Source organism: Bubalus kerabau, chromosome 1 (genome assembly GCF_029407905.1).
Source record: "Bubalus kerabau isolate K-KA32 ecotype Philippines breed swamp buffalo chromosome 1, PCC_UOA_SB_1v2, whole genome shotgun sequence".
NCBI lineage: Eukaryota > Metazoa > Chordata > Mammalia > Artiodactyla > Bovidae > Bubalus > Bubalus kerabau.
Window position 1 is genome coordinate 259680128 of NC_073624.1, and position 24346 is coordinate 259704473.

At 37.4% G+C, this 24346-nt stretch overlaps 1 protein-coding gene across 4 annotated transcripts in view; it reads left to right on the forward strand.

Annotated features, from left to right (window-relative positions):
- POLR3G (RNA polymerase III subunit G) overlaps positions 1-23034 on the forward strand; it is a 45751-nt gene extending 22717 nt beyond the window's left edge. For 2 of the 4 annotated variants that reach the window (XM_055564391.1, XM_055564399.1), the window contains exons 5-8: positions 2950-3000; positions 11323-11405; positions 16849-16995; positions 20644-23034. In XM_055564391.1, the coding sequence (XP_055420366.1) occupies positions 2950-3000; positions 11323-11405; positions 16849-16995; positions 20644-20730 (368 nt within the window). In that variant the 3' untranslated portion in view covers positions 20731-23034. The remainder of the gene's footprint in view (positions 1-2949; positions 3001-11322; positions 11406-16848; positions 16996-20643) is intronic. The other 2 variants (XM_055564406.1, XM_055564416.1) reach the window with 2 other exon arrangements.
- Positions 23035-24346: the final 1312 nt, after the last annotated feature.

Consider the following 24346-nt stretch of genomic DNA (forward strand, 5'->3'; position numbering starts at 1 on the left):
GAGCCTGGCTCTCTTCCTGTAATTAATTAGCAACATATATCTTTTGAAAACTAAGATGAAAGGATTTTTATATTGTAACAAGGAATATTTGAAGTGATATTGTAGAAGTTCTTAGGATACTTTTTTTTTCTTTTAATAAAATAGGGCTGGCCAAACTCATTGGATTTTCCATTTTCATTTGATACAATCAGAGTTTTCATCTTTAATACTAATAGTAACTCACTTCTGTGTTCCTGAGTGATTTTATAGCTTTTGAGGAGGAAACAAGCCTAGTTTTAAGAATATTTTCAGCCGAGCTTGTGTATCTTCCTTTCTTTCCAGCAGGCATAGACTCTTTTTGGCTGTTAATGTGCCTTTTCAACAGAACCATACCTAAGAGAGTTTTTTTTTTTCAACATTCACAAAATTGCCTTGGTAGAGGCAAGGTGTAAGGGGTTGCAGAGATCTCATCTACTTCATTTTGTAGAAAATTAGCAGTTGCTATAGAAGCGCAGTGACCTGTCAAGGCAACTTGGAATATTTAGTAAAACCCAGGTTTCCTCACTTCAGCACACTTCCCTTTGACATCTCTGTCCTTGGTGTGTTACAGAAACTGCCTGTATGCAGAAGCCTAAGTCACATTTACAGCATTGGTTGCCTTCCTGAGTTGCAGTGTCTTTTCAAAGCTAATTGTTGATAATGTTGTATCCCTCTGGAAACACTCCTCTTAGGTCTCTCATTTCTTCTACTACATAAATATTTGTCTCTAAATAATTCTCTTTAAGTACTTTGTCGTGATCACATATGGATCATTTATGAAAACAAACATATTAGGTTGGTGTAAAAGTAATTGTGGTTTTTGTATTGTTGAACTTTGTTGTTTGATACTGGAATACATTCTTAAATAAATGTGGTTATGTTATACTTCATTTTGATGCTCATTTCTTGCTTTATGTGTCTTTTTTTTTTTTGGCTAAAGACAAATTACTTGCTGTTTAGACTAGGGAAATGATGTTAGACAAAAAGCAAATTCAAGTGATTTTTTTATTTGAGTTCAAAATGGGTCGTAAAGCAATGGAGACAACTCGCAACGTCAACAACACCTTTGGCCCAGGAACTGCTAAGGAACATACAGGGCAGTGACGGTTCAAAAAGTTTTGCAAAGGAGACGAGAACCTTGAAGATAAAGAGTGTAGTGACCAGCTGAGAGCCATCATCAAACCTGATCCTCTTACATCTACACAAGACGTTGCCAAAGAACTCGACATCAACCTTTCTATGGTCGTTCAGCATTTGAAACAAATTGGAAAGGTGAAAGGCTTGATAAGCGGGTGCCTCATGAGCTGACCGAAAATCAAAAAAACTGTGTGTCATCTTACTGTATACAACAGTGAACCATTTCTCGATTGGATAATGACGTGCAACGAAGTGTGGATTTAAATGTCAACTAGCAATGACCAGTGCAGTGGTTAGACCGAGAAGAAGCTCTGAAGTACTTCCCAAAACCAAACTTGCACCAAAAAAGGTCATGGTCACTGTTTGGTGGTCTGATGCTCACTGTCAGACCCACTCCAGCTTTCTGAATCCCAGCGAAACCATTAGATCTGAGAAGTATGCTCAGCAAATCAACGAGATGCACTGAAAACTGCAATGCCCACAGCCAGCATTGCTCAACAGAAAGGGTCCAGTTCTTCTGCACAACAGTGCCCAACCACACGTCGCGCAGCCAGTGCTTCAAAAGTTGAATTAATTGGGCCACAGAATTTTGCATCATCTACCATATTCACCTGGCCTCTCACTAACTGACTACCACATCTTCAAGCATCTTGACAAGTTTTTGCAGGGAAAATGCTTACATAAGCAGCTGGAGGCAGAAAATGATTTCCAAGAGTTGCTCAAATTCTGAAGCACTGATTTTTACGCTATAGGAATAAACAAACTTATTTCTCATTGGCAAAAATGTGTTGATTGTAATGGTTCCTATTTTGATTAATAAAGATGTGTTTAAGCCTAGTTATAATGATTTAAAATTCAGTCTGAACCTGCAATTACTTTTATACCAACCTAGTATTTAAAGCAAAATTTATTAGTTCAGGAAAAATAGCTTGAGATGTAAGTATTTTCTACAAACAGTACTGAGTTTTTTATTAGTAGGCAGCATTTTTTTAATCTGTTTTCATGTTGCTTCAGTTTTCTGATTGTCTCTTAAGCTTAAAAAAGAAAAACAAGTGACAAATTAGAGGAATTGTTTAGCTAATGCAGGCAAAATCATTAAATGGAAGGAATTTACTTTTCCATAGCTATTTCTGTTTTTAATTTTAAAGTTTTCCTATAATTATTAAATTTTTTAGTTTTGTATATATTAGGATTATGGTCACATATTTTAACTTTGAAAAAAATTTTTCATTATGTAAGAAATACATATCAACTACAGAACATGTACAAAATACAGAGTAATTGAATAATAGATTACATTTAAGGAAAATAGCTATAATCCCAACACAAGAAATTCCTGTAATATTTTGTTTCCAACCTAGAATTTTCTCTGCACAAATATACATCTGTTCAAGCATTTACATGTTAGGTTTATTCTTTAAATGGAATTATATATATATTGTTTTAGAAACTTTTTAAATTTAACAGTGTATCATGAATAACTTGTCATGCCCATAAATATTTTTCTACATTTTTTCATTATGAAAATTCCTGTACTTGGAGTTAACTATATAAATATTATGTAACTTAAAAGAATATTATAGAAATTTTATATTTCAAAGGTATTTTAATGAATTTTTTTCTTTATAGGAGAAAATATATCACTATTATAGTTTAATCCCCAGCTAAATCTATACAGATATTAAATTTTATTTCCATTGCATGAGCCACTCTCATGTTCTTTAAATAGTTATACCTAGTGCCAGTAATTCCCAGAGGAAAAAGCCCTTTTTATTTCTCCTTTTGTACACACAGATTGGAGAAGACTCCCTAGAGAGTTGATGCCAAGGAAAAAATGCATAAAAGGTACATTAACTAATTAATAATAATCCAGATAAGAAAAGGTTATTGCTTAACTTCTATCTATATGAAATTGTCAATATAGTTACACTCAGTGTTCTAAACGCTTTTTCCAAAAGTATTTTTAATATTTGGATTATTTTGTTAGTGCTTTTTGCTGTCGATTTTTTGTTTTGTTTGTTTTTCCCTTAATTAGGAATTTTGATGTGCTAGGGAAAGACTTTTCAATTATGTAGATATTCTCATTTGTATATTTGAAAATTTTTAAATGATTATACTGGCTTTATTTTAAGTTTTTAACTACATCATTTGGAACGGGTAACATTTGGGAACTGGTAGGATAGAACTGTATGGTGTACATAAAATGCCGAAGTGAAAGTTTTTGTTGTGCTGTTCTTTCATAATTCCACCAAATAAAAAGCTATTGAGCATGTACTGTTGGCAGACCCTGTGCTAAGAGGGATAAGCCAGTGAGCAAAGGAGGAGTAATCCTCACCCTCACAGAGCTTGCAGATGGAGTAAAGACATTCAGCATAGCGCACTGTCTTCAGTGGGAGGTCAGGGAAGGGTTTGTTGAGGAGACGCAGTTGAACTCCAGATTGAATGACGAGTACAAGCTTGCTGTGATGAGGTCATGGGAGTGACGCTGGAGAAACCGAGTTTATTAATGTGTTTTTCTTATTGAGTCTTAAGAGCTCTTTGTGTATTTTGGATACTAATCTGTTGGAATAATATTCCTGCTGTGTGTTTCTCCTTTCCTCTTATACCACTACTGCATTCACAGCACTTCTGACACTAGATTTAGGGAGTTATTTTTTCTTGCATATCAAACAGTTCTCTGCAACACCAACTACGTGTCTTATCATTTAATTCAGTTCTGACACTAATTGGAGTTAGCGCTCATCCCACTAAGGGCTCAGTCCCAGGAGACTGCTCCCCACTACAGATGTCGGTCACAGGTACAGTGTGTCTCCAGGTTTCCCACAACTGCTGTCTGCGTTGGCTACCAGTTGGAGGTTCCCATGACCCTTCCTGGTGGGATTTGATTTACCTGAACAGCTCATGGAACATGGTGATATAATTTACTTATATTTACCAGTTGACTATAATAACGGTTATGATACAGACCCAGATGAACAGTCAAGTGAAAAGAGGCATAAGGTCAAGTCTGGAAGGTCACCCATGCATGTCTGTGGAGTTGGGTTGTGTCACCTTCCAGTTCACTAATATGTTCATCAATCCAGAAACTCTTGGAACTGCATACTTTGGGGATTTTTATGGAGGCTTCATCACATAGGCCTGATCAATCATTAACTCAGTCTCCAGCTCCTTTCCCCTTTTCCAAGGATTCTGATCATGGCTTGATGTATCTGATAGCCAGCCCCATCCTGAAGCCACCTAGCACCCCACTGAGAGTCACCTCCTTAGAATAAAAGAGACTCCTGTGCTCAGTTGCTTCAGTTGTGTCCGACTCTTTGCGATTCCATGGGTGGTTCCTCTGTCCATGGGATTTTCCCCGCAAGATTACTGGAATGGGTTGCCATGCCCTTCTCCAGGGGATCTTCCCAACCCAGGGATCGAACCCATGTCTCCTGCATTGGCAGGTAGATTCTTTTACCTGCTGAGCCATGAGGGAAACTCCAAAAGACACTCCTATTGTCCAGTAAATTCTAAGGAATGTAGATTCTTGTTAGAACAACAACAAAAAATTACTGTTATTACTTAGGAAGTTTTTTCTATGCCTGGAACCAGATGCTGAGACCAATATATATTTGTTTCTATTTCACACAGTCCTTTTTCAAATGTGTCTTTTGCAAACATTTTCTCCCATTCCATAGCTTGTCTTCTTATTCCCTTGACACTATCTTTTACATAGAAGTTTTGAGTTTTAATGTAGTCCGGGTTATCCGTTCTTTTCATGGATTTTGGATTTCATGGATTTGGTTTTACATCTCAAAAGTCATCACCAAGCTCAAGGTCACCTAAATTTTCTCTTATGTTATCTTTTAAGAGTTTCATAATTTTATGTTTTATATTTAGGACTGTGGTCCATTGTGAGTTAATTTTTGTGAAGGTTGTAAAGTCTGTATAAGTTTATTTTTTTGCACATGGAAGTCCAGTTGCATTTTTCTGTATTTATGTGGGTCTCTTTCTGGGCTCTCTATTCTGTTTCATTGATTGATGTATTTATTTCACCTATACCATAGTTTGGATTACAATAACTTTATAGAATGTTTTTAAAATCAGGTAGGACCATCCTCTAACTTTGTTATTTTTCTTCAGTATTGTGTTGGGTGTTCTCAGTCTTTTGCCTTCCATATATATAGTAGAGTCAGTTTGCTGATATCTGTAGAATAACTTACTAGAATTTTGAGGTTGCATTGAACTTATAGATGGAATTGGGAAGAAAAGACATCTTGAAGATATTAGCTCTTCTTACCAGTGAATATGGACTATGTCTCCATTTGTTTAGTTCTCTGATATCATTATTCAAAGTTTTATAGTCTTCCTCATATAGGTCATGTATATATATTTTTTGTTAGATTTATACCTAAGTATTTCATTTTGGGAAATACTAATATAAATAACACTATGCTTTTCATTTCAAATTCCACTAGTTCGTGTTCATATATAGGAAATCTATTGAATTTTGTATGTTAACGTTGTATGCTGTAATCCTACGGTAATTTCTTATTAGTTCCCAGTTTTTTAGCCCATTCTTTCAGATTTTCTACATATTGTCTATGAACAAAGAAAGTTTTATTTCTTCCTTCCCAATCTTCATACCTTTTATATCCTTTTCCTATCTTAGCGTATTAGCTAGGACTTCTAGTACAATGTTGAAAAGCAGTAGCAGGTGACACAGGAGACACGGGTTCAATCCCTGGGTTGGGAAGGTCCCCTGGAGAAGGAAATGACAACCCTCTCCAGTATTCTTACCTGGAAAATTCCATGGAGAGAGGAGCCTGGCGGGCTACAGCCATGGGAGCAAAGAGTCAAACACGACTAAGCCCACACAGCAGCATGAATGATACTAGTCATGACCTAGTGGATCATGAATTTTTAGCAGACTTTAAAGGGCTGAAAAGAATATATCTGATTTGAAGGAATTCATGTTCAAATACATCCCACAACTGCTCATCCTTAGAAGCCCATGGACACATTAAAGATTAGTAAAAGCTTCCAGCGCGTCAGGCTTTTCATTTGTTGAAAAACAAAACAACAGCAAAACTTTCCTTTTCCATTCTGCTCTCATATTTTTGTTGCATATTATATAATTTTTGTGTTTTGTTCCTGGTAAGCTTCTATACTCTCTTTTGTTAAAAATGGTCTCCTCTGATTTACAAGAAAGTAGATAATACCTAAAGAGCCAAAGACAGAAAAGGTCTGTTTCTTGAAGATCCAGCTATTGGCAGGTGTTGTGTTGAAAGAAATAAAAAAAATTCAAATATATGCATGTATTTGGCCAAAGATAAAAAAAAAATGTAAATGTTTTGAGGTTGAAACAGTCTTAACAGATTTTAGTAATTTTATACTTCTTTTCCAATTATAAATAAAAGAATTGGGCATTACATAAAGCCAGAATGGAATGTAGCAAAAATTGCTGAATGGACTTGAATATGCAGCTATGACTTTCTTGGCTAAGAGATTAATAATTTTTATAAGTTTATTTACCTGACCATGTTCTATAATATCCATTTAGCAGATTTATGTGTTATGAAATTTAAATAATTTGACAAAAGTTCCTTAGACAAAGAGACTTCTTGATGTAATTTACATTCCTAGCTAGTGATTTCTGAAATCAGTAATATATGTTGAGAGCTTGTTCATATATGATATGATATTTTACATGCTACAATTTGGATTAAACAGTCTGCCATCAAGGGAAGCAGAGAAAGTTACCTGTCATTAAATCTAGCTATTTTTTTTTAATAACTTTTGTTTGAGCAAAACCTCACTAATATATATGTTCAGGAGTCTCAAACTTAGAGACTCCCCAAGGGGCAATTTGATATAACACAATAAATTGTAAATTCCATTAGTTATGGGTCATGTCCACAATCTAAAAATCTCTTGTTCTGTAGGTTAAATGTTAATCTTTAACAAAATTACATCTTTCTGAGCCATATTTTCCTGTTACCAAGTAATTTCTAAGTATTTAGCTTGATTTTGGGAAAAGGATGGTAATACTTTGTGATCACAATGGGACAATTTTGTAACATAACATCATAATTTTTGTAACATGTCAGTTTTGGTAACTGACTAGCAAGATCTATATGTGAACCAATTCTCTATACCCTGCAGTTTCACAATACACTCAAAATGCAATATTTTTGATATAGCTAAAAATTATGTATCCCAAAGCCATTAAAGGGCTTCAGACAGTAAAGCGCCTGCCTGCAATACAGGCGACCTGGGTTCTATCCCTAGGTCGGGACGATCCCATGGAGAAGGAAATGACAGCCCACTCCAGTGGTCTTACCTGGAGAATTCCATGGACAGAGGAACCTGGCAGACTACAGTCCATGGGGTCACAAAGAGTTGGACACGACTGAATGACTAACACACATACACACACACACACACACAAAGCCATTAAAACATATTATTTATTATTGCTTTGAGTTTTCAGATTCATGTGATTGGTATGTTCCATTTAAGTATTTTATTCTTCATTTCAAAGATAATACTATGTTGCCCTGAATATAACCTCTTTCTCATCCCTTCAACCACTGGCAAATGTGTGTTTATTCTGCACTTGTTTGTTTTTTAATAAAGTATACTTGATTTTAGAGAAGGCAATGGCAACCCACTCTAGTACTCTTGCCTGGAAAATCCCATGGACAGAGGAGCCTGGTAGGCTGCAGTCCATGGGGTCGCTAGGAGTTGGACACGATTGAGCGACTTCACTTTCACTTTTCACTTTCATGCATTGGAGAAGGAAATGGCGACCTGCTCCAGTGTTCTTGCCTGGAGAATCCCAGGGACGGGGGAGCCTGGCGGGCTGCCGTCTTTGGGGTCGCACAGAGTTGGACACGACTGAAGCGACTTAGCAGCAGCAGCAGCAGTACTTGATTTTGTTGTTTTTCAGTCTCTCAGTCATGTCCAACTCTTTGCGACTCCATCGACTGCAGCACGCCAGGCTTGCCTGTCCTTCACCATCTCCCTGAGTTTGTTCACTCATGTCCATTGAGTTGGTGATGCCATCCAACTATCTCATCCTCTATCACCCTTCTCCTCTTGCCTTCAATTTTTCCCAGCATCAGGGTCTTTTTCAGTGAGTCGGCTCTTTGCATCAGGTGGCCAAAGTACTGGAGTTTCAGCTTCAGCATCAGTCCTTCCGATGAACATTCAGGGTTTGTTTCCTTTAGGATGGACTGGTTTGATCTCCTTGCAGTCCAAGGGACTCTCAAGAGTCTTTGCCAACACCACAGTTCAAAAGCATCAATTCTTCGGTACTCAGCCTTTTTTATGGTCCACCTCTCACATCCATACATGACTGCTGGAAAAAACCATAGCTTTTGACTATATGGACCTTTGTCAGCAAAGTAATATCTCTTTTTTCAATATGCTGTCTAGGTTTGTCATAACTTCTCCTCAAAGGAGCAAGTGTCTTTTAATTTCGTGGCTGCAGTCACTTTCCACAGTGATTTTGGAGCCCAAGAAAATGAAGTCTGTCACTGTTTCTATTGTTGCCCCATCTATTTGCCATGAAGTGATGGGACCAGATGCTATGATCTTCTTTTTTTGAATGTTCAGTTTTAAGCCAGATTTTTCACTCTCCTCTTTCACTTTCATTAAGAGGCTCTTTAGTTTTTCTTCACTTTCTGCCGTAAGGGTGGTGTCCTCTGCATATCTGAGCTTATTGATATTTCTCCCCACAGTCCTGATTCCAGCTTGTGCTTCATCCAGCCTGGCATTTTTCATGATGTAAGGACTTCCCTGGTGGCTCAGCTGGTAAAGAATCCTCCTGCAGTGTGGGAGACCTGAGGTCAATCCCTGGGTTGGGAAGATCCCCTGGAGAAGGGAAAGGCTACCCACTCCAGTATTCTGGCCTAGAGAATTCCATGGACTACAGTCCATGGGGTCACAAAGAGTCTGACACGACTGAGCGATTTTCACTTTCACTCTGCATATAAGTTAATAAGTCAGGTGACAATATATAACCTTGACATGCTCCTTTCCCAATTCTGAAGCAGTCTGTTGTTCCAAGTCTGGTTCTAACTGTTGCTTCGTGGCCTGCATACAGATTTCTCAGGAGACAGGTCAGGTGGTCTGGTACTCCCGTCTCTTTCAGGATTTTCCACAGTTTGTTGTGATCCACATAGTCAAAGGCTTTATAGTGTAGACAGTGAGGCAGAAGCACATGTTTTTCTGGAATTCTCTTGGTTTTTCTGTTATCGAATGGATGTTGGAAATTTGATCTCTGGTTCTTCTGCCTTTTCTAAATCCAACTTGTACATCTGGAAGTTCTAGGTTCATGTACTGTTGAAACCTACCTTGGAGAACTTTGAGCATTATCTTGCTAGCATGTGAAATGAGTGCAATTGTGCTGTAGTTTGAACATTCTTTGGCATTGCCCTTCTTTGGGATTGGAATGAAAACTGACTTTTTCCAGTCCTGTGGCCACTGCTGAGTTTTCCAAATTTGCTAGCATGTTGAGTGCAGCACTTTTACAGCATCATCTTTTAGGATTTGAAATAGCTCAACTGAAATTCCATCACCTCCACTAGACCTGGTAGGTTGCAGTCCATGGGGTTGCTAAGAGTCGGACAGGACTGAGCGACTTCACTTTCACTTTTCATGCATTGGGGCAGGAAATGGCAACCCACTCCAGTGTTCTTGCCTTGAGAATCCCAGGGACAGGGGAGCCTGGTGGGCTTCCATTTATGGGGTCGCACAGAGTTGGACACGACTGAAGCAACTTAGCAGCAGCAGCAGCAGCAGCCACTAGCTTTATTCATAGTGATGCTTCCTAAGGCCCACTTGACTTCACACTCCAGGATGTCTGGCTCTAGCTGAGTGATCACACCATCATGGTTATCCAGGTCATGAAGATCTTTTTTGTGTAGTTCTTCTGTGTATTCCTGTCACCTCTTCTATATATGTTCTGCTTCTACCATTGTTGCAGTTTTGGCCCTGATGTCATAAATTGCCAGTTCAAATTTTTAGTAAAATATCCAGTTGTATAACAGACCAAGATGAGCATAGCCTTTAGCAGGTAGCTGATGCTGTGTGTCAGTACTCTGTTACCAAGCAACAGGTCTTGCTCAGTTATTGCTTGTTGCCTCAGTGGCCCTGTCCCCAAGCAGCCAGCTGTCAATGAGGGACCACTGGGGAAGTGATTCAGTCAAGGATTGGTGGTGTGGTGGTCATCATGTGGAGAGTGAGGTCAGAGGCAGATTTAGGCCTTCTCCTTGAGGCCTTTCAGCTTACCCAGTCTTGGGCCAGCGGGTGAGCAGGAGGGCCCAGGGAACAGACTGGGGACTATGTCCTGCTGCGCTCCAGAGCCCTGACTAAAGCCCTCCACCGGCTGTGGCTCAGGCCTTCGGTGAGCCTTTCCCCCATACCTGTCTCTACAACCTAATAGCAGAGGCCGTCTGTCTGGGTCACAGTCCGTAAGACCTGGTCCCCACCTTTGGGGTGCCTGAGGAGACTGAGGGCCAGTTGAGTTGGGCGCCTAACTCCCTCAGGGATGACAGCTGGGCAGGATGTGGGAACCTGGCCCTGAAGGAGCCGCCAACTGAGATTTGCCTCCTCTTAGCCAGGACTGGGACCATGGAGGGTGAACGTTGTGCCTTGGGACTTTGCCCTTTCTTGTCAGGACAGAGAATAACATTCATCTGGTCGAGATTTTCAGGAACATCATTACCTGATCATGACCCGACTGAGCAGTCTGCAACTACTATCCACACCCATCCCTCACCTTTTGCTTTTAAAGGGACTTGCTGAAAGCTTTCAGTAACTGGGGTTCCTAGGGCATGAGCCACCCATCTCCTTGTACAAATCTGTAATAAACCTTTCTCTGTTCCGAACTCTGATGTTTAGTGTTGATGGGCTTCACTGTGCATCAGGCACACGGGCTTGTGATTTCAGTAACAGTTGCAGTCTTAGAAAATATCCTATTAAGTGATTATCGTTTGCTCCTTATCATAGAAAATTGCTAATGTGTGCTGATTTATTTTGTTCATTCTTTAAGTTAATTCAGCCTGCAAATTATGTGTACGGTGTGGCATACCACCCTGCTAGATGGCATATTAAAAGGCGAAGACATTTAATACACAATTGCTGTTATACAAAAATGTGTTACCAGTGGTTTTACTTCAGCAGGCCCCAAATCCAAAAAGGCAAAGGATACAGGCAAAGGCCCTTCACTCACAAATCCTGCGGATGTATTGAAAAAAATTGAGGTAAGGTTTTCTTCTCACTATAGGAACAGACTGAGAAAATATCATATCTCTTTTTGTCTTCTGCAGCCTTTCCACCTTCTGTCTCTTTTAAATGACTTGTGAATTTGGCAGAGTCGAGCCCAGCATACAGGGTGGCTAGCAATGTTTGAACAGTGTTGGCTGGGAGCTATGGGGGCTCCATCCTATCCTCTCTACTCCCCACCTGTCAGCTTGCCTCACCTTCTATCATCTGCCTCTTTTCCACTCTATTCCTCTTTTTCTCTTGAATTATGCATGGGAAGGAAACATAAATGTATATCTCTAAAAACCTCATTTTTTTCTCTTACTGGTGTATGTGTATTTTTAATGCTTTTATTCTGTCTTATGTCTAAAAGATTCTATTGAGGGAAAATCCTTTCTTATGGCACTTACTTTTATTGCCTTTTAAAAAATATTTGAAAAATAAAAAGATGTAAAATTCTAAAAATTAATAAACAAAATATGCCCTCCGATCCCTTCCCGTAGCCATCCATCCAAGTCCCCTATTAGAGACAACCAGTGTTACCAGTTTCTTATATATCCTTCCAGAAACATTTTATACATAGAAAATACTATTTTTTCTTTTTAATAACAAAAAGTAACATATTGCACTCTTTGCCTTTTTATCTTATTACTTAAAATATGTTGGCTTCTGTATCAGTCTACAAAAGAGTTCCATCATTCTTTTCTTTCTTTCTTTTTTTTTGGCTACACTATAAGAATGAACCATAATAAATTTAACCAGTAACCTGTTGATGGACATTACATACATGGCTGTCCTGGCTGTGATTGTTCATTAAAAAGTATTTCACAGAGGATAGGAAGCTCTGTGAAATACCAGAGGGCTTCCCAGGTGGCACTAGTGGTAAAGAACCTGCCTGCCAGTGCAGGAGACATAAAGAGATGCAGTTCAATCCCTGGGTGAGAAAGATCCCCTGGAGAAGGGAATGGCAACCCACTCCAGTATTCTTGCCTGGAGAATCCCTTGGACAGAGGAGCCTGGCAGGCTGCGGTCCATAGAGTTGCAAAGAGTCGTACAGGACTGAAGCGACTTGGCACACACACGTGTTTCATTTAGCGTTTCACTATTGGAAGTAATGCTAGGACTTCCCTGGCAGTCCAGTGGTTAAGACTCTGAGCTTTCACTGCAGAAGGCGCACGCATTTGATCCCTGGTTGGGAAACGAAAATCCCACATGCCATATGGCATGGCCAAAAAAAATTTTTTTAATTAAAAAAAAAATATATATATATATATAAACAGTGGAACAGTGAATCCATGTTAAGTATGTGATTTCACTGTGTAAGGTAGATTTCTAGAAGTAGATTTGCTAGGTTAATTGTTATATGTACTGTATAATATAGAAAATATAGATAATATGCATAAATAATGGCAGATTATTCTCATAGAGGTTATACCAGTTTATTCCCTTATTCCCACTGTCAATGAATTATCTTACATTGATGGTGATAGTGATGATGATGATGATATAATTATCATAGCAGCTATTGCTTTTTGAGAACTTTTTATATAGTGGGCTCTTTGATGAGCTATTAACATCCATTATGTCCCTAAGACTTCATAACAACAAAGAGAATACGTATTATTATTCTTTATTTACCAATGAGGAAGTTAAGGCTTTAAAGCTTGCCTGACCAAGTTAGCATAGTTACATGGTAACAGAAACTCATCTTTTTTTTTTTCTCATTTCTCCTTTACGGAAAAATCTTTCATTCACCCTTTAAAGATAATCAGTGAACATTGCTTTAAGTTTCTTCTCCCTGCAAGGTATAGGATGAGCACAGCTGATGGAAGGCACTTAGGAATAATCTCTGTTTTAAAAACCTCAGTGTCTAAGGAAGAAGGTAAGATGTGAACTGAACTACTTTAGTGTTTAGGGTTAGGACTTAGTTGGCTGCAACACAGCAGGTGGTGGTCTCTGGTCAGTGTCTGAAGGGTTCCCTGCTGCCCAGGACCACCTCTCTCAGCCATGGTGCCACAGCCTATCTGCCGGACTACTCTGCTGCCCTGATCTGTTCCTCAGGCTCCTCCACGTCTTTGCTCTAAGCCTGGAGATCTTGGTTAAATTTTACTTTTGACCAGTACAGGCACTGAAGATCACTTGTCTGATAATCAAGCCAGGAGGATTGTTGAAGGAATAGCACTAAGTGTCAGGGTTAACTGGGATGAAGGGTTGCAGAACTAGCCACCTTGTATTGATTGAACACAGATTCTGACTGTTCTTAAAACTTCCTGCAAAGAAGTTGCTCAGATGACGTGCGCTATAAGGAAATTTAGTCTGGACCTCTGGATGTGGTTTTTCATCAGAACAAATTGTATCTCCTTATGCCCTACATTTAAACACCTTTTTTCATCACACACATTGTTAAAACTGGAGTTTTAAATCTAGAAATCCCAATAAGTTAGCAACTTTAATAAAACAGTTAGCTTCCAGATGACTCAATTATTCATTTCTTCAGCAAAAGTCGTTGCAGGTTTTCTTTAATAAAACTTCTGTGGAGAGGGAATGGCATCCACAGTCACATCTTATGGTGGGAATAGTCAGACAGCAGTAAACTAATATTTGAGCTTATTTCTGTATGACATGCTTATAGGTGGATGTCTCTGTTGGGTGGTCTACAGTATTTAAACAAAAAGGACTGTTTCCTGTCCATAAGTTAACTGTTTTCAAAATGTTTCCACATTGTGTGTTTTACGTTATTATTCCCGTTGTTCTTAAATCCATAAAGTAGTAAGGGTAAATAGTTACATCTCACAGAAGGCAGTGGCACCCCACTCCAGTACTCTTGCTTGGAAAATCCCATGGACGGAGGAGCCTGGTAGGCTGCAGTCCATGGGGTCGAGAAGAGTCGGACACGCCTGAGCGACTTCACTTTCACTTTTCACTTTCATGCATTGGAGAAGGAAATGGCAACCCACTCCAGTGTTCTTTCCTGGAGAATCCCAGGGACGGGGGAGCCTGGTGGGCTGCCGTCTGTGGGGTCGCACAGAGTCAGACACAACTGAAGTGACTTAGCAGCAGCAGCAGCACAGAAGAGAAAATGGAGACTACTAAGTAAACAGATGAAGACTAATAGCCTAACACAAAGGGAATGACGTGATGAGACAGTGTGTGGGAGGCCATTTTTCTAAATTTTATAAATCTGATATTTGTTAACTGATTTAGGTATTTTATTGGTTTGATTTAGGTCTACGTGATAGAAATAAAGTTGAGGTTATTTATTTGGAGATAATTGAGATGGCAGTATTGGAAATCAAGACCTCCCACTCCCTACAGAGATTAAATGAATTCTATATTTAAAAAATATTTTTACATAACTGGTTTAAATAATTCTATTGCTAATTATGAAATAAGAGCTAACAGCATGATTTTTCAGATATAGCATATACTTTGCACAGAGTTAAAAATAGCACTACAATTCACTTTAAACTACAGTCTTGTGGGATGTAGGCCTTTTTACTAGGGTTTGATTAAAATAGAAAATAAAAATGTTATATCTTAATTAACATTAACATAGCATAATTTTATATATAGGTGTATATTTATAGACAGTTCAAAAAATCTGTAAATACTATTTTGTTTGCTTGCAATTTTCCAAAGGGACTGCAGTTGGTAAAAATTGCACACATTATATTGTAGTAATAACTCATAAAAGGTAACATGGGTCAGTAGCCCCAGTATGAAGATAAATCATCTTATATCTATTACCTTCATTTTATTTGTTCTAGCTAAGTGGGGTAGGGTGACAAGAAAGGTGGAGTTTGAATTTTTATTAAAAATTGAGACTATCTGATGTAGTCTTTCATTGCCTTTCAGTTCAGTTCAGTTCAGTTGCTCAGTCGTGTCCGACTCTTTGCTACCCCATGAATTGTAGCACGCCAAGCCTCCCTGTCCATCACCAACTCCCAGAGTTCACTCCGACTCACGTCCATCGAGTCGGTGATGCCATCCAGCCATCGCATCCTCTGTCGTCCCCTTCCCCTCCTGCCCCCATTGCCTTTGCTTTCCTTAAATTCATATTTGAGTGGATTTTTAAAAATATTTAAGAGCCAAATGGAATAAAGTTGTAGTTATGCCAAATATAAAGTATGTTTTCTCTCTGTATGTAATCTACAGAGCAAATATCTTACAATAAGGTGCAGTATTTACAGATTTATGAATTAGTGTTCTGATTACTGATTAAGAATAATAATGTTTTAGCTAAATTGATCTTATACCTCAATAATGAGTATTAATATATAAAACTATTGCTGTTCCCCACCTCTTAGAAAACTTGCGAAATTCTGTCACTTGTGCAGATTAAACATAGGACAGATTAGTGAGTGGATAATAACAGTAATGAAAACAGGTCACTTTTATCAAATGGAAAATAAATGTTGGTGGTCATAATAGAAGTATAAAGCTAGAATCTTGAAGTTGAATCTGTGTCTTACGAGAAGGTGGCGTAGTGATTTTAACAAGGCAAGTGGAGCCACCACACAAGCAAAGATTCTCTAACTCCGTATCTCTTCTTTGGCTCCGTTCTTAGGCGTGTTAGTAAGTGCTAATATTGACTCAGATTTGAGTTTTAATCTCTCTTTTTTTCAACCTGCCAGATACATTACAAAACAAAAATCCTTGGGTATGGAAGTAAATAATGAGAGAGAACAGATATAAAAACATAGATATCACGTTTTACAGCAGAAACCAATGCAACATTGTAAAGCAATTATCCTCCAATTAAAAATAAATTTAAAAAAATAATGAAATGTTAAAAAACATGGATAATCTGCAAATAGGATAATTCACCCCAAGATGACTTGATATTATTTTAAACAGTTAGCAGCTAAAACATAGACACTTTGAAATGTTTCCATTACATTCTCTTTTCTCCTTTCATGAAGGAGAAGAAAAACAAAATAACATTCTGAAAGTTCTTCATAAGCTGAATCAAAATATTTTATAAGGAAGTAGAATAGTAATCATAAAAATAAAGCACTATGCTGTGAGCCGAAATCGAAGCATTACCCAAGACCAAGGTTTTTGTGTGTGTTCTTTTTTTTATATTTTTATTTATTTGGCTGCACAGAGTCTTTCTTAGTTGTGGCACATCGGATCTAGTTCTTTGACCAGGGATCGAACCCAGCCCCCCTGTATCGGGAACACAGAGTCTTAGCCACTGGACCACCAGCGAATTCCCCCAAGACTGAGTTATGAAATAACAAAATCAAAGAAGGTACCAATGTAATGACGAGCCAGTGAGTACCTCCTTTCTTGAGATAGCTCAGTGTCCTAGGTGAGGGCCTGGAGGTGTTGGTAAGGGAGGGTTAGAATTAGGTGGTAGGTAACTGTTTTCTTGAGGTTGAGCAGGAACGTCAGAGTCTGGTGGTTTCCATTTAAATTGATGAAGCTCATTTATACTAGGAATTGGAAAAGAAAGGTGATGGTGAAAAATCAGATGAGGAGAATGAAGAGAAAGAAGGAAGCAAAGAGAAAAGTAAAGAAGGCGATGATGATGAGGAAGACGATGCTGCAGAACAAGAGGAATATGATGAAGAAGAGCAAGAAGAGGTAATGGGCCATTCTGGGAGAGTAGCAAAGGTCCTGAACTTATGATGATCTAATAAGGAATCAGACATGTGGTATATAATTAAAATGTTAAACAAAAACCAAGTTGATGGGAACCAGGGGTATATTATTATCCATGGCATCAAGTCTTTGGCACTAGGAGAATTACAGCATTGAAATTATAGTGATACCAAATGGAATGTAGGAGGTAAGAGTTACTTGATAGACAGCTTTGACCGTGGAAGTCCGTAAGTTAAGGAAATGGTTCAATTTAGTTTGAGATTTATCTACTTATCACTTTAAGTTAGCAATAAGGTATAAATTACGGGTTTAGTCATATTTTGAGGGGGAATCCCAGAAATACCATCAGGTTTTAAATCCCAAAGTGCATGTGGATGCTATCAGAGAACATTCATAATTCAGCCTCAAGTATGACTGAGTCAGAACTCCGTGTTTTAGATTTGGGATTTCCAACTTTCAGAAACAAGGTGCATTTCAAAGTAAGCTGGAGTCAATCAAGCAGGGTGATTGTGTTGGTCACGGCCTCTCTGGGGCTTTGTAGATGCCTCACGTAAGTTTCTTCTGTTGATACATTCCAGTGACCACTGTCTTCACTCCATTTCAGCTTCACACACCACACTGATGAATCTTTCACCTGCATTGCTCCACCTAAGAAATCTTAATTATATGCTACAATTGCCTTAAATTTTGGTTTTATATTGGTGTGCAGGAAGCATACTGATTCATTTTTATCTGCTTCCAAATGGCTAGCCAATTGCCTGCCTCATGTACTAAATAATTTTCTTTCTGCATTGATTTGAAATTCTCCTTTATCAGCTCTTAGATTCCTTCATCTGCTTAGATGTATTTCTGGCCTCAGTTCCATTGATCTATGTCTGAATCATCACTAAGACATTCCAATTAATAGAAACTTCTTATTATTTGTTAATATTTTAAGAGCATGTTACTCTTTTTTGAAATTTTCCTGAATATTCTTTGGCTTTTGAAATGCTCTGTTTATAAAGTCTAGACTTGAGTTGAGCTGTGTTTGAAATTAAGATCTGTCCTAACAAAAACAACAAACATTAGAATTTTAGTAATTTCAGAATTCTATAGAGCACTAAACACCACCAATGGGTTCATATAACTGTATTTCATTTTTTAATAAACAAATGATACATATTTTAAGGGTGAGGCTAGGGAGTCTGGGTATAAGCAAGCTCAAAGCCTCATATTTAAAGTTACTCTCTTTGCTCTTTCTAGCAGTTAACTAATGAAAAACTACTACTAATTAACTCATTGGAGAAGGAAATGGCAACCCACTCCAGTGTTCTTGCCTGGAGAATCCCAGGGATGGGGGAGCCTGCTGGGCTGCCATCTATGGGGTCGCACAGAGTCGGACACGACTGAAGTGACTTGGCAGCAACTCATTGATATATATATATATATTGAGAATGTGATAAGCATTTTGTTTGGAAGAATAAAATGGAGCGAATTATCTATATAACACCTACATGTAAAATTGAGAAAATATGGACTTTTTCTTCAGCCTTTTGAATGTTGTAGTTAAAGAGCAGGGGCCCAAATGAAGGCAAGAACCCTTTACGCCATCAGTTTCAACAGGTTCTGACTCTGTACCAGTCTATGTATCAAGATTACTAATCTCACAGAATTACCAAATGTGAGTCACTGAACCCACTTGGACGTGCACATGTCTAAACCCAAGTAGCATATGCTCAATTTGAAATGCAGTGTCTCTTCCTTTCTCATTTCCATTTGTGTGTACAAACTGACTAGCTTACACTTTCACACCAGTGTCCTTAGCAAGGTCTTGTGTACAAGGTGGCCTCACCTGAACCATGCCACCCCTCTCCCATACACTACCCCCAGGATTCAGCCGGGTTTCCAGACTGTTGGATTTCTTAGCACCAGAGAAACCGGGACAGCTTCCTAGATAAAGTAAGGGTCTGAGCTGGAAACAGGAAGTTACAGTGTTTAGGGAGGACAAAGTAATGAAAGACATATCTGAATAATACAAGTTACCTTTCTTACATTATTTATATAAATTTATATATAGTATCCCACCATGCAAATCCTAAAAAAGACGATATCCAGGAGACTTTCTTTTGAGAATAGTCTCTATTTCTTAATTACTCTGTGATAATTCCTGCTATAGATAATAGAGATATGGAGATTAATTTGGCAGGGGGTGAAGTAGAAAAGAATAGCTTGTGCTTTGCCAGGCAAAGAGGGCCACAGCAGGCTAACACCCTCAAAACAATATCTTGGAGGTTAATTTTTTATGGCAAATTTCAGTCATGTTCAAAAACTAGTGACTAGTAATAAAAACATCTACAGACTCATCATTCAGCTTTAACAATCATCAATTCATAGCCAGCCTTTCTGCCGCTCTTTCATCCACCCAGTCCGCTCCTGCCCCCCAACCCCCTTCAAAGCCCCAGCTGCCTTGGATCATTGTAAAGCAAATCCCAGGCATTGTATCATTTCATCCATAAATATTTCAGTCAGCTCAGTCGCTCAGTCGTATCCAGACTCTTTGCGACCCCATGAACTGCAGCATGCCAGGCCTCCCTGTCCATCACCAACTCCTGGAGCTTACTTATGTGCATTGAGTCGATGATGCCATCCAACCATCTTATCCTCTATCATCCCCTTTTCTGCCCACTTTCAATCTTTCCCAACATCAGGGTCATTTCCGGTGAGTCAGTTCTTTGCATCAGGTGGGTGGAGTATTGGGAAGTTCAGCTTCATTAGTTCAGTGTGTACTCAAACATAAGGGCTCTTTATCACATTATCATAGCTAACAGAATAAAATATATTTCTTTAATACCACCAGGTATTAAACCAGTGTTCAGATTGTTTTGATTGGAGAAAAACTTTTGCTTGTTCCAGTTGGAATCCAGTGACAGTCCACACACTGCAGTTGGTTAATAACTCCCTTAAATTTCTTTTAATCTATATCCAAAATGGATTTTTGAATTTTTGGTAGAAAGCAGAAATACCTTGAGTCATTTACATGGATAGTAGTCTTACTCACCCAGAAGAATTGGAATGTTCCCAGGGGATTAATCTCTCTTAAAAGAAACTGAGCCACCCTAGATAGAATGTAATGTCATCTTCTATGTTTGATTCAGTATCTTGAGGTCTTTTATTTATTTTGATAGGAAGCAAAAATCTCTGCTTATGCTCAGCTATTACAACTGAAAACCTTAGTTCTGGTGTAGTCAAATGAATGTTAGTGTAAATTGGCTTCATTTATTGTTTGTACATTTGTTTGGAGTAAGTGTATAGTGGTTAAACTAGCTAAACCACGTATCATCCCTCCTCTAAGGTATAATGAACGAGATGTATCCTGGTAACATGTAATGGGCATCCGTATATGTTCTCTCAGCTAGTTGGTGCCTGAGACTAGTAGGGGATGGTGGTCTCGAGGAAGAGCACAGGTAGATGTGTGAAAGTCAATGTTTTAAGCATTGAAATAACAGAGACTTCTTTTAAGCCTGGCCTAGTTTCTAGTTACCTAACTTTGGTATTTATAAACTTACGTTTAAAGGGATAGCCCACATTATATTCTTTAATGTTACTACTCATACTTTTGAAGTTTACTGAGGAGTATATCATTTCACTTAGGAAAATGACTACATCAATTCCTACTTTGAAGATGGAGATGATTTTGGTGTAGACAGTGACGACAACATGGATGAAGCAACCTACTAGCTATGGAATTTCTCAAAAAATATTTTTATGAAACAGCTTCTGAACATTTGGACAGACTTATTTTCTATTTTATTTCTGATAAGGAATGAGTAAGTACTTTATTTTTGTTACTGTTTTGTTGGAAAAATACTTGTTACTAAAATATTCAGAACCACTTTGAGTTTACACTAGTTACCTTACCAGTTAATTTCTGACACTGACATTCCTTCTCAACACCTGTCATCTCTCTAATGTATTCAAGTGGATTTTTTTTTTATGTTGTGGATTAGAATGTGCCTGAAGAGTTTCTGCATCTTTTTTTAAGAGTTTTTGCATCTTTTAATCTATGTATTCATACTTTAAAAAATTATTCTTATTTAACTGCTGATCTTTTCTAAAACTGCTACTAGTCATCATAATGGACTTCTATAATCTGAAAGTTGGTTTAATACTGCACATGGAGCACTTTAGAAACAAAGAAACTTGAAAATAATTTTATTTTTTTTTTACATGGTATGTTCTGTGCTACTATATTATGACTACATAAACCTACCTGAGCTCTTACAAATGCATATTTTATGAGATTAAAACTTTTGTGATTAGAAACACACACAGGGAGAAATGCCAATCTGAGCTAATTTCATAATTTAATCTCAAACCAATACGAAGACCTGGGATAAATAAATACCTGAATTTGGGGCTAACTTCATACCATCCTATAGATCAATTAATCATCCCACTGTATCAAGTTTGTTACCTTTGAGTCACTGGTTAATGAAAAATTAGACGGAGGTATTTAATTTTGTACTTGATGAAAATGTGGAGTAAGTTCAAGTCATATAAATCTCATTGCAGAATGCATATATATGTAATCTTTGAGGTGTAGTGGCCTCTGTTATGTTTCATAGGACTCAAACTGTCCAATTGATTTAACAATGCAGAATAAAACTCAGGTCACTTTGAAATTGAGATTAATCTTTTTTGATTCATTTAAAAACTAGCTCCCCTTTTTGTATTGGGGTAGGAGAGAGGATATCTAAAATCTTCAGCTTCCAATGACTCACATATGCCAAAGATTTTCAAGGATATTCTTATTATGTATTTTTTAAATGATTTATTAACATTACTCTCCAAAAAAAATATTTTTTCCCTCTTGGGAAGATACCACGCATTGCCCTCTGACCTGAGAATCAGAGCCGTAGATTCTGTTTCTAGCTTTACTATTAAACTCAGCCCTGAAATTGAGCTTGGTTAGGTTTTCTGTGCCTTAGTTTCTTCACTTGTAAACAGTTTTCTATAAAAACTGCTTAAATTCCAACCAGAGTTTACCATGTGTGTTCATTCTCTCACCTTGTGGCAATGATCATGCTTAAATTTGATTCTCACCCTCTAAAAAAAATTGTAACTGGCAAAGTGATTGAACACAGTTTTGAGAGACAGACTTATTTTCCTCACAAAATGTATCGAAATCTGATTTTCCCATCTTATTTTCTAGTGGAAAAAATGTATATTGTCTTGTGCCATTTTGTAATATGGCTTTCTCAGGAAAAAAAAGACCACTTTCAATTGTAATATTTTCTCAGATCATTCACTATGGGTGTGAGGGCCATTATTCAGTATTGTGCTGATCCTATGTGATTTCTTAAAGGAGTTTATGAAAAATTTTAAAGATTATAAATGGAAACATGAATGAAACACTCTAAAGTAGCAATCTACTTAAGAGTAGAAGTCTCACTTTTAAGTTGTAATGGGCAATAGTTATTTAGGATTGGTAAGTTACATGTTTCTTACTTTCTCAACTCCTTAGTACTGCAGCTAAATACTATTTAATTTATACAAATCTTACCTTATTGTTGTTACACTTCCTTTTTTATCAGTCTGAAGATAACATGTGAATCAGGCAAATACACCAAAGATACAGGAATCTTTTTTCCTGGCTTTCAGTTTGTTGCCACCATTTTAGTCCTGCAGATGGTAAAGTACCTACTATGGGCAAGGATTTGCTGGGGAGGCCCAGCCATGTCTATTAAGTGCATTGCCTTCCTCCTTGGGAAGATCTTTTTATAAGTTTAAAGTAGACTAATTGTGAGAACAGGCAGGAAGTATTTGCGGGTTGCTTTAACAGTGGCAATCTTATTTTTCTGGCTTAAAATCTAAGACGACTGTGAAATTATTCCGTAAGAAGGTAAACTTTAGTGCAGAGATTCGCCTCATACTTGATGGTGAAGTGTCTTTAAAATTTATAAGATACAAAATTGTTTTGTTGCTCTAATGCTTATTTTTCTGTATTTGTTTACACATTAAATTCCTGCAAAAAAAAAAAAATTGTGTCCTTTTGTTTTATATTGTTTTATTTTGACCCTACTGAAATATGTTTGAGAAAACTAATTTGTTAATACTTATTTTACCTAGTACAGTAACTGTATATTTGTTGAGCAGGATGCCAGTATCAGATGTTCTTGAACAAACAACCATCAACAATAAAACTCTAGGTGATTAAAAGCTGTAAGAACAAAGAGATTTGGATATTGAGAGAATGCTGACACTCACTGGACCTTGTTAACCTTTCCTTCCCCACTTTCAGATGTACAGTATCATGGCTTTTCTTTAGTATGCTTAAAGGTTCTGAAGTTAGTAACTTTTTATAAGAAAAATTATAAATACAATTTTAAGATTAAGATGCTTTTAAAAATGAAGAAACCAAGGTTTACACTGATTCTCCATTAAATAACTCCAAATACCTGATTTTTGTTACTAGTATTTTTTAAAATTAGTATTTTGAGATAAAAAGTTTGTTTCATAATAAAATTTAGATGTAAATAGAGCATACTGTTACATGACCAATCTGTAATCTCCATGCCTCGTAAGGCCTTTTTCACTGCAAATAACGTTCATTTGAAATTTGTTTTCATTTCCTTTCACTTATGTACTATAAGTCATCCAGTGTATTTTGTTTCAATATAAGGGAGAATCTGAATTAGTAAATCTTCGGCAATTCAGTCTAACTTACATAGTATCTCTTTTATCAAATAGTTAGAGGAGGAGAAAAGATTTGCTTTATTCAATTAAATTAACCAGCTTCCATTTTTTGATTGAATAATAAAATAGAAACTTTATTACATTTTGTATATCTTTTAAAATATGAAAAATAAGGGGCAGAAAGTTTTAAAACCCAGTTTTACAGATGTACATGCTAACATAATATTCTACAATTCCATGCTGCATTTGTATAAAATACATTATACAAAAGTTTTATATAATTTGCATACATAAAATAGTTAAAGCATTCAGATTTCTGTGATCCAACAGTGCAATATGCACATACTTGGAAGAAAAATACTGATTTCCTGAGCAACATAATTCAAAATAAGAATGATTCCCATCATAATGTACCGTTTAAATACAGACTTCCCAGAACTCCACCTTTACTCTGTAACACTTGGACTGTATCCTGTTTCATGGTATTTCTAAATCCTAATTGTATGCTTCATATTCCAAGTAGGTAATTTTAGTAAAACTAATGACTAAATAGTGGTTCATTTAAAGAACTCTTCAGGCCACTGAACAAGTAGGGCTCAGAAAAAGACAAGCTTTAAAACACAAGTTTTCGAAGAAGTTAACATTACTGTCTTCTAAT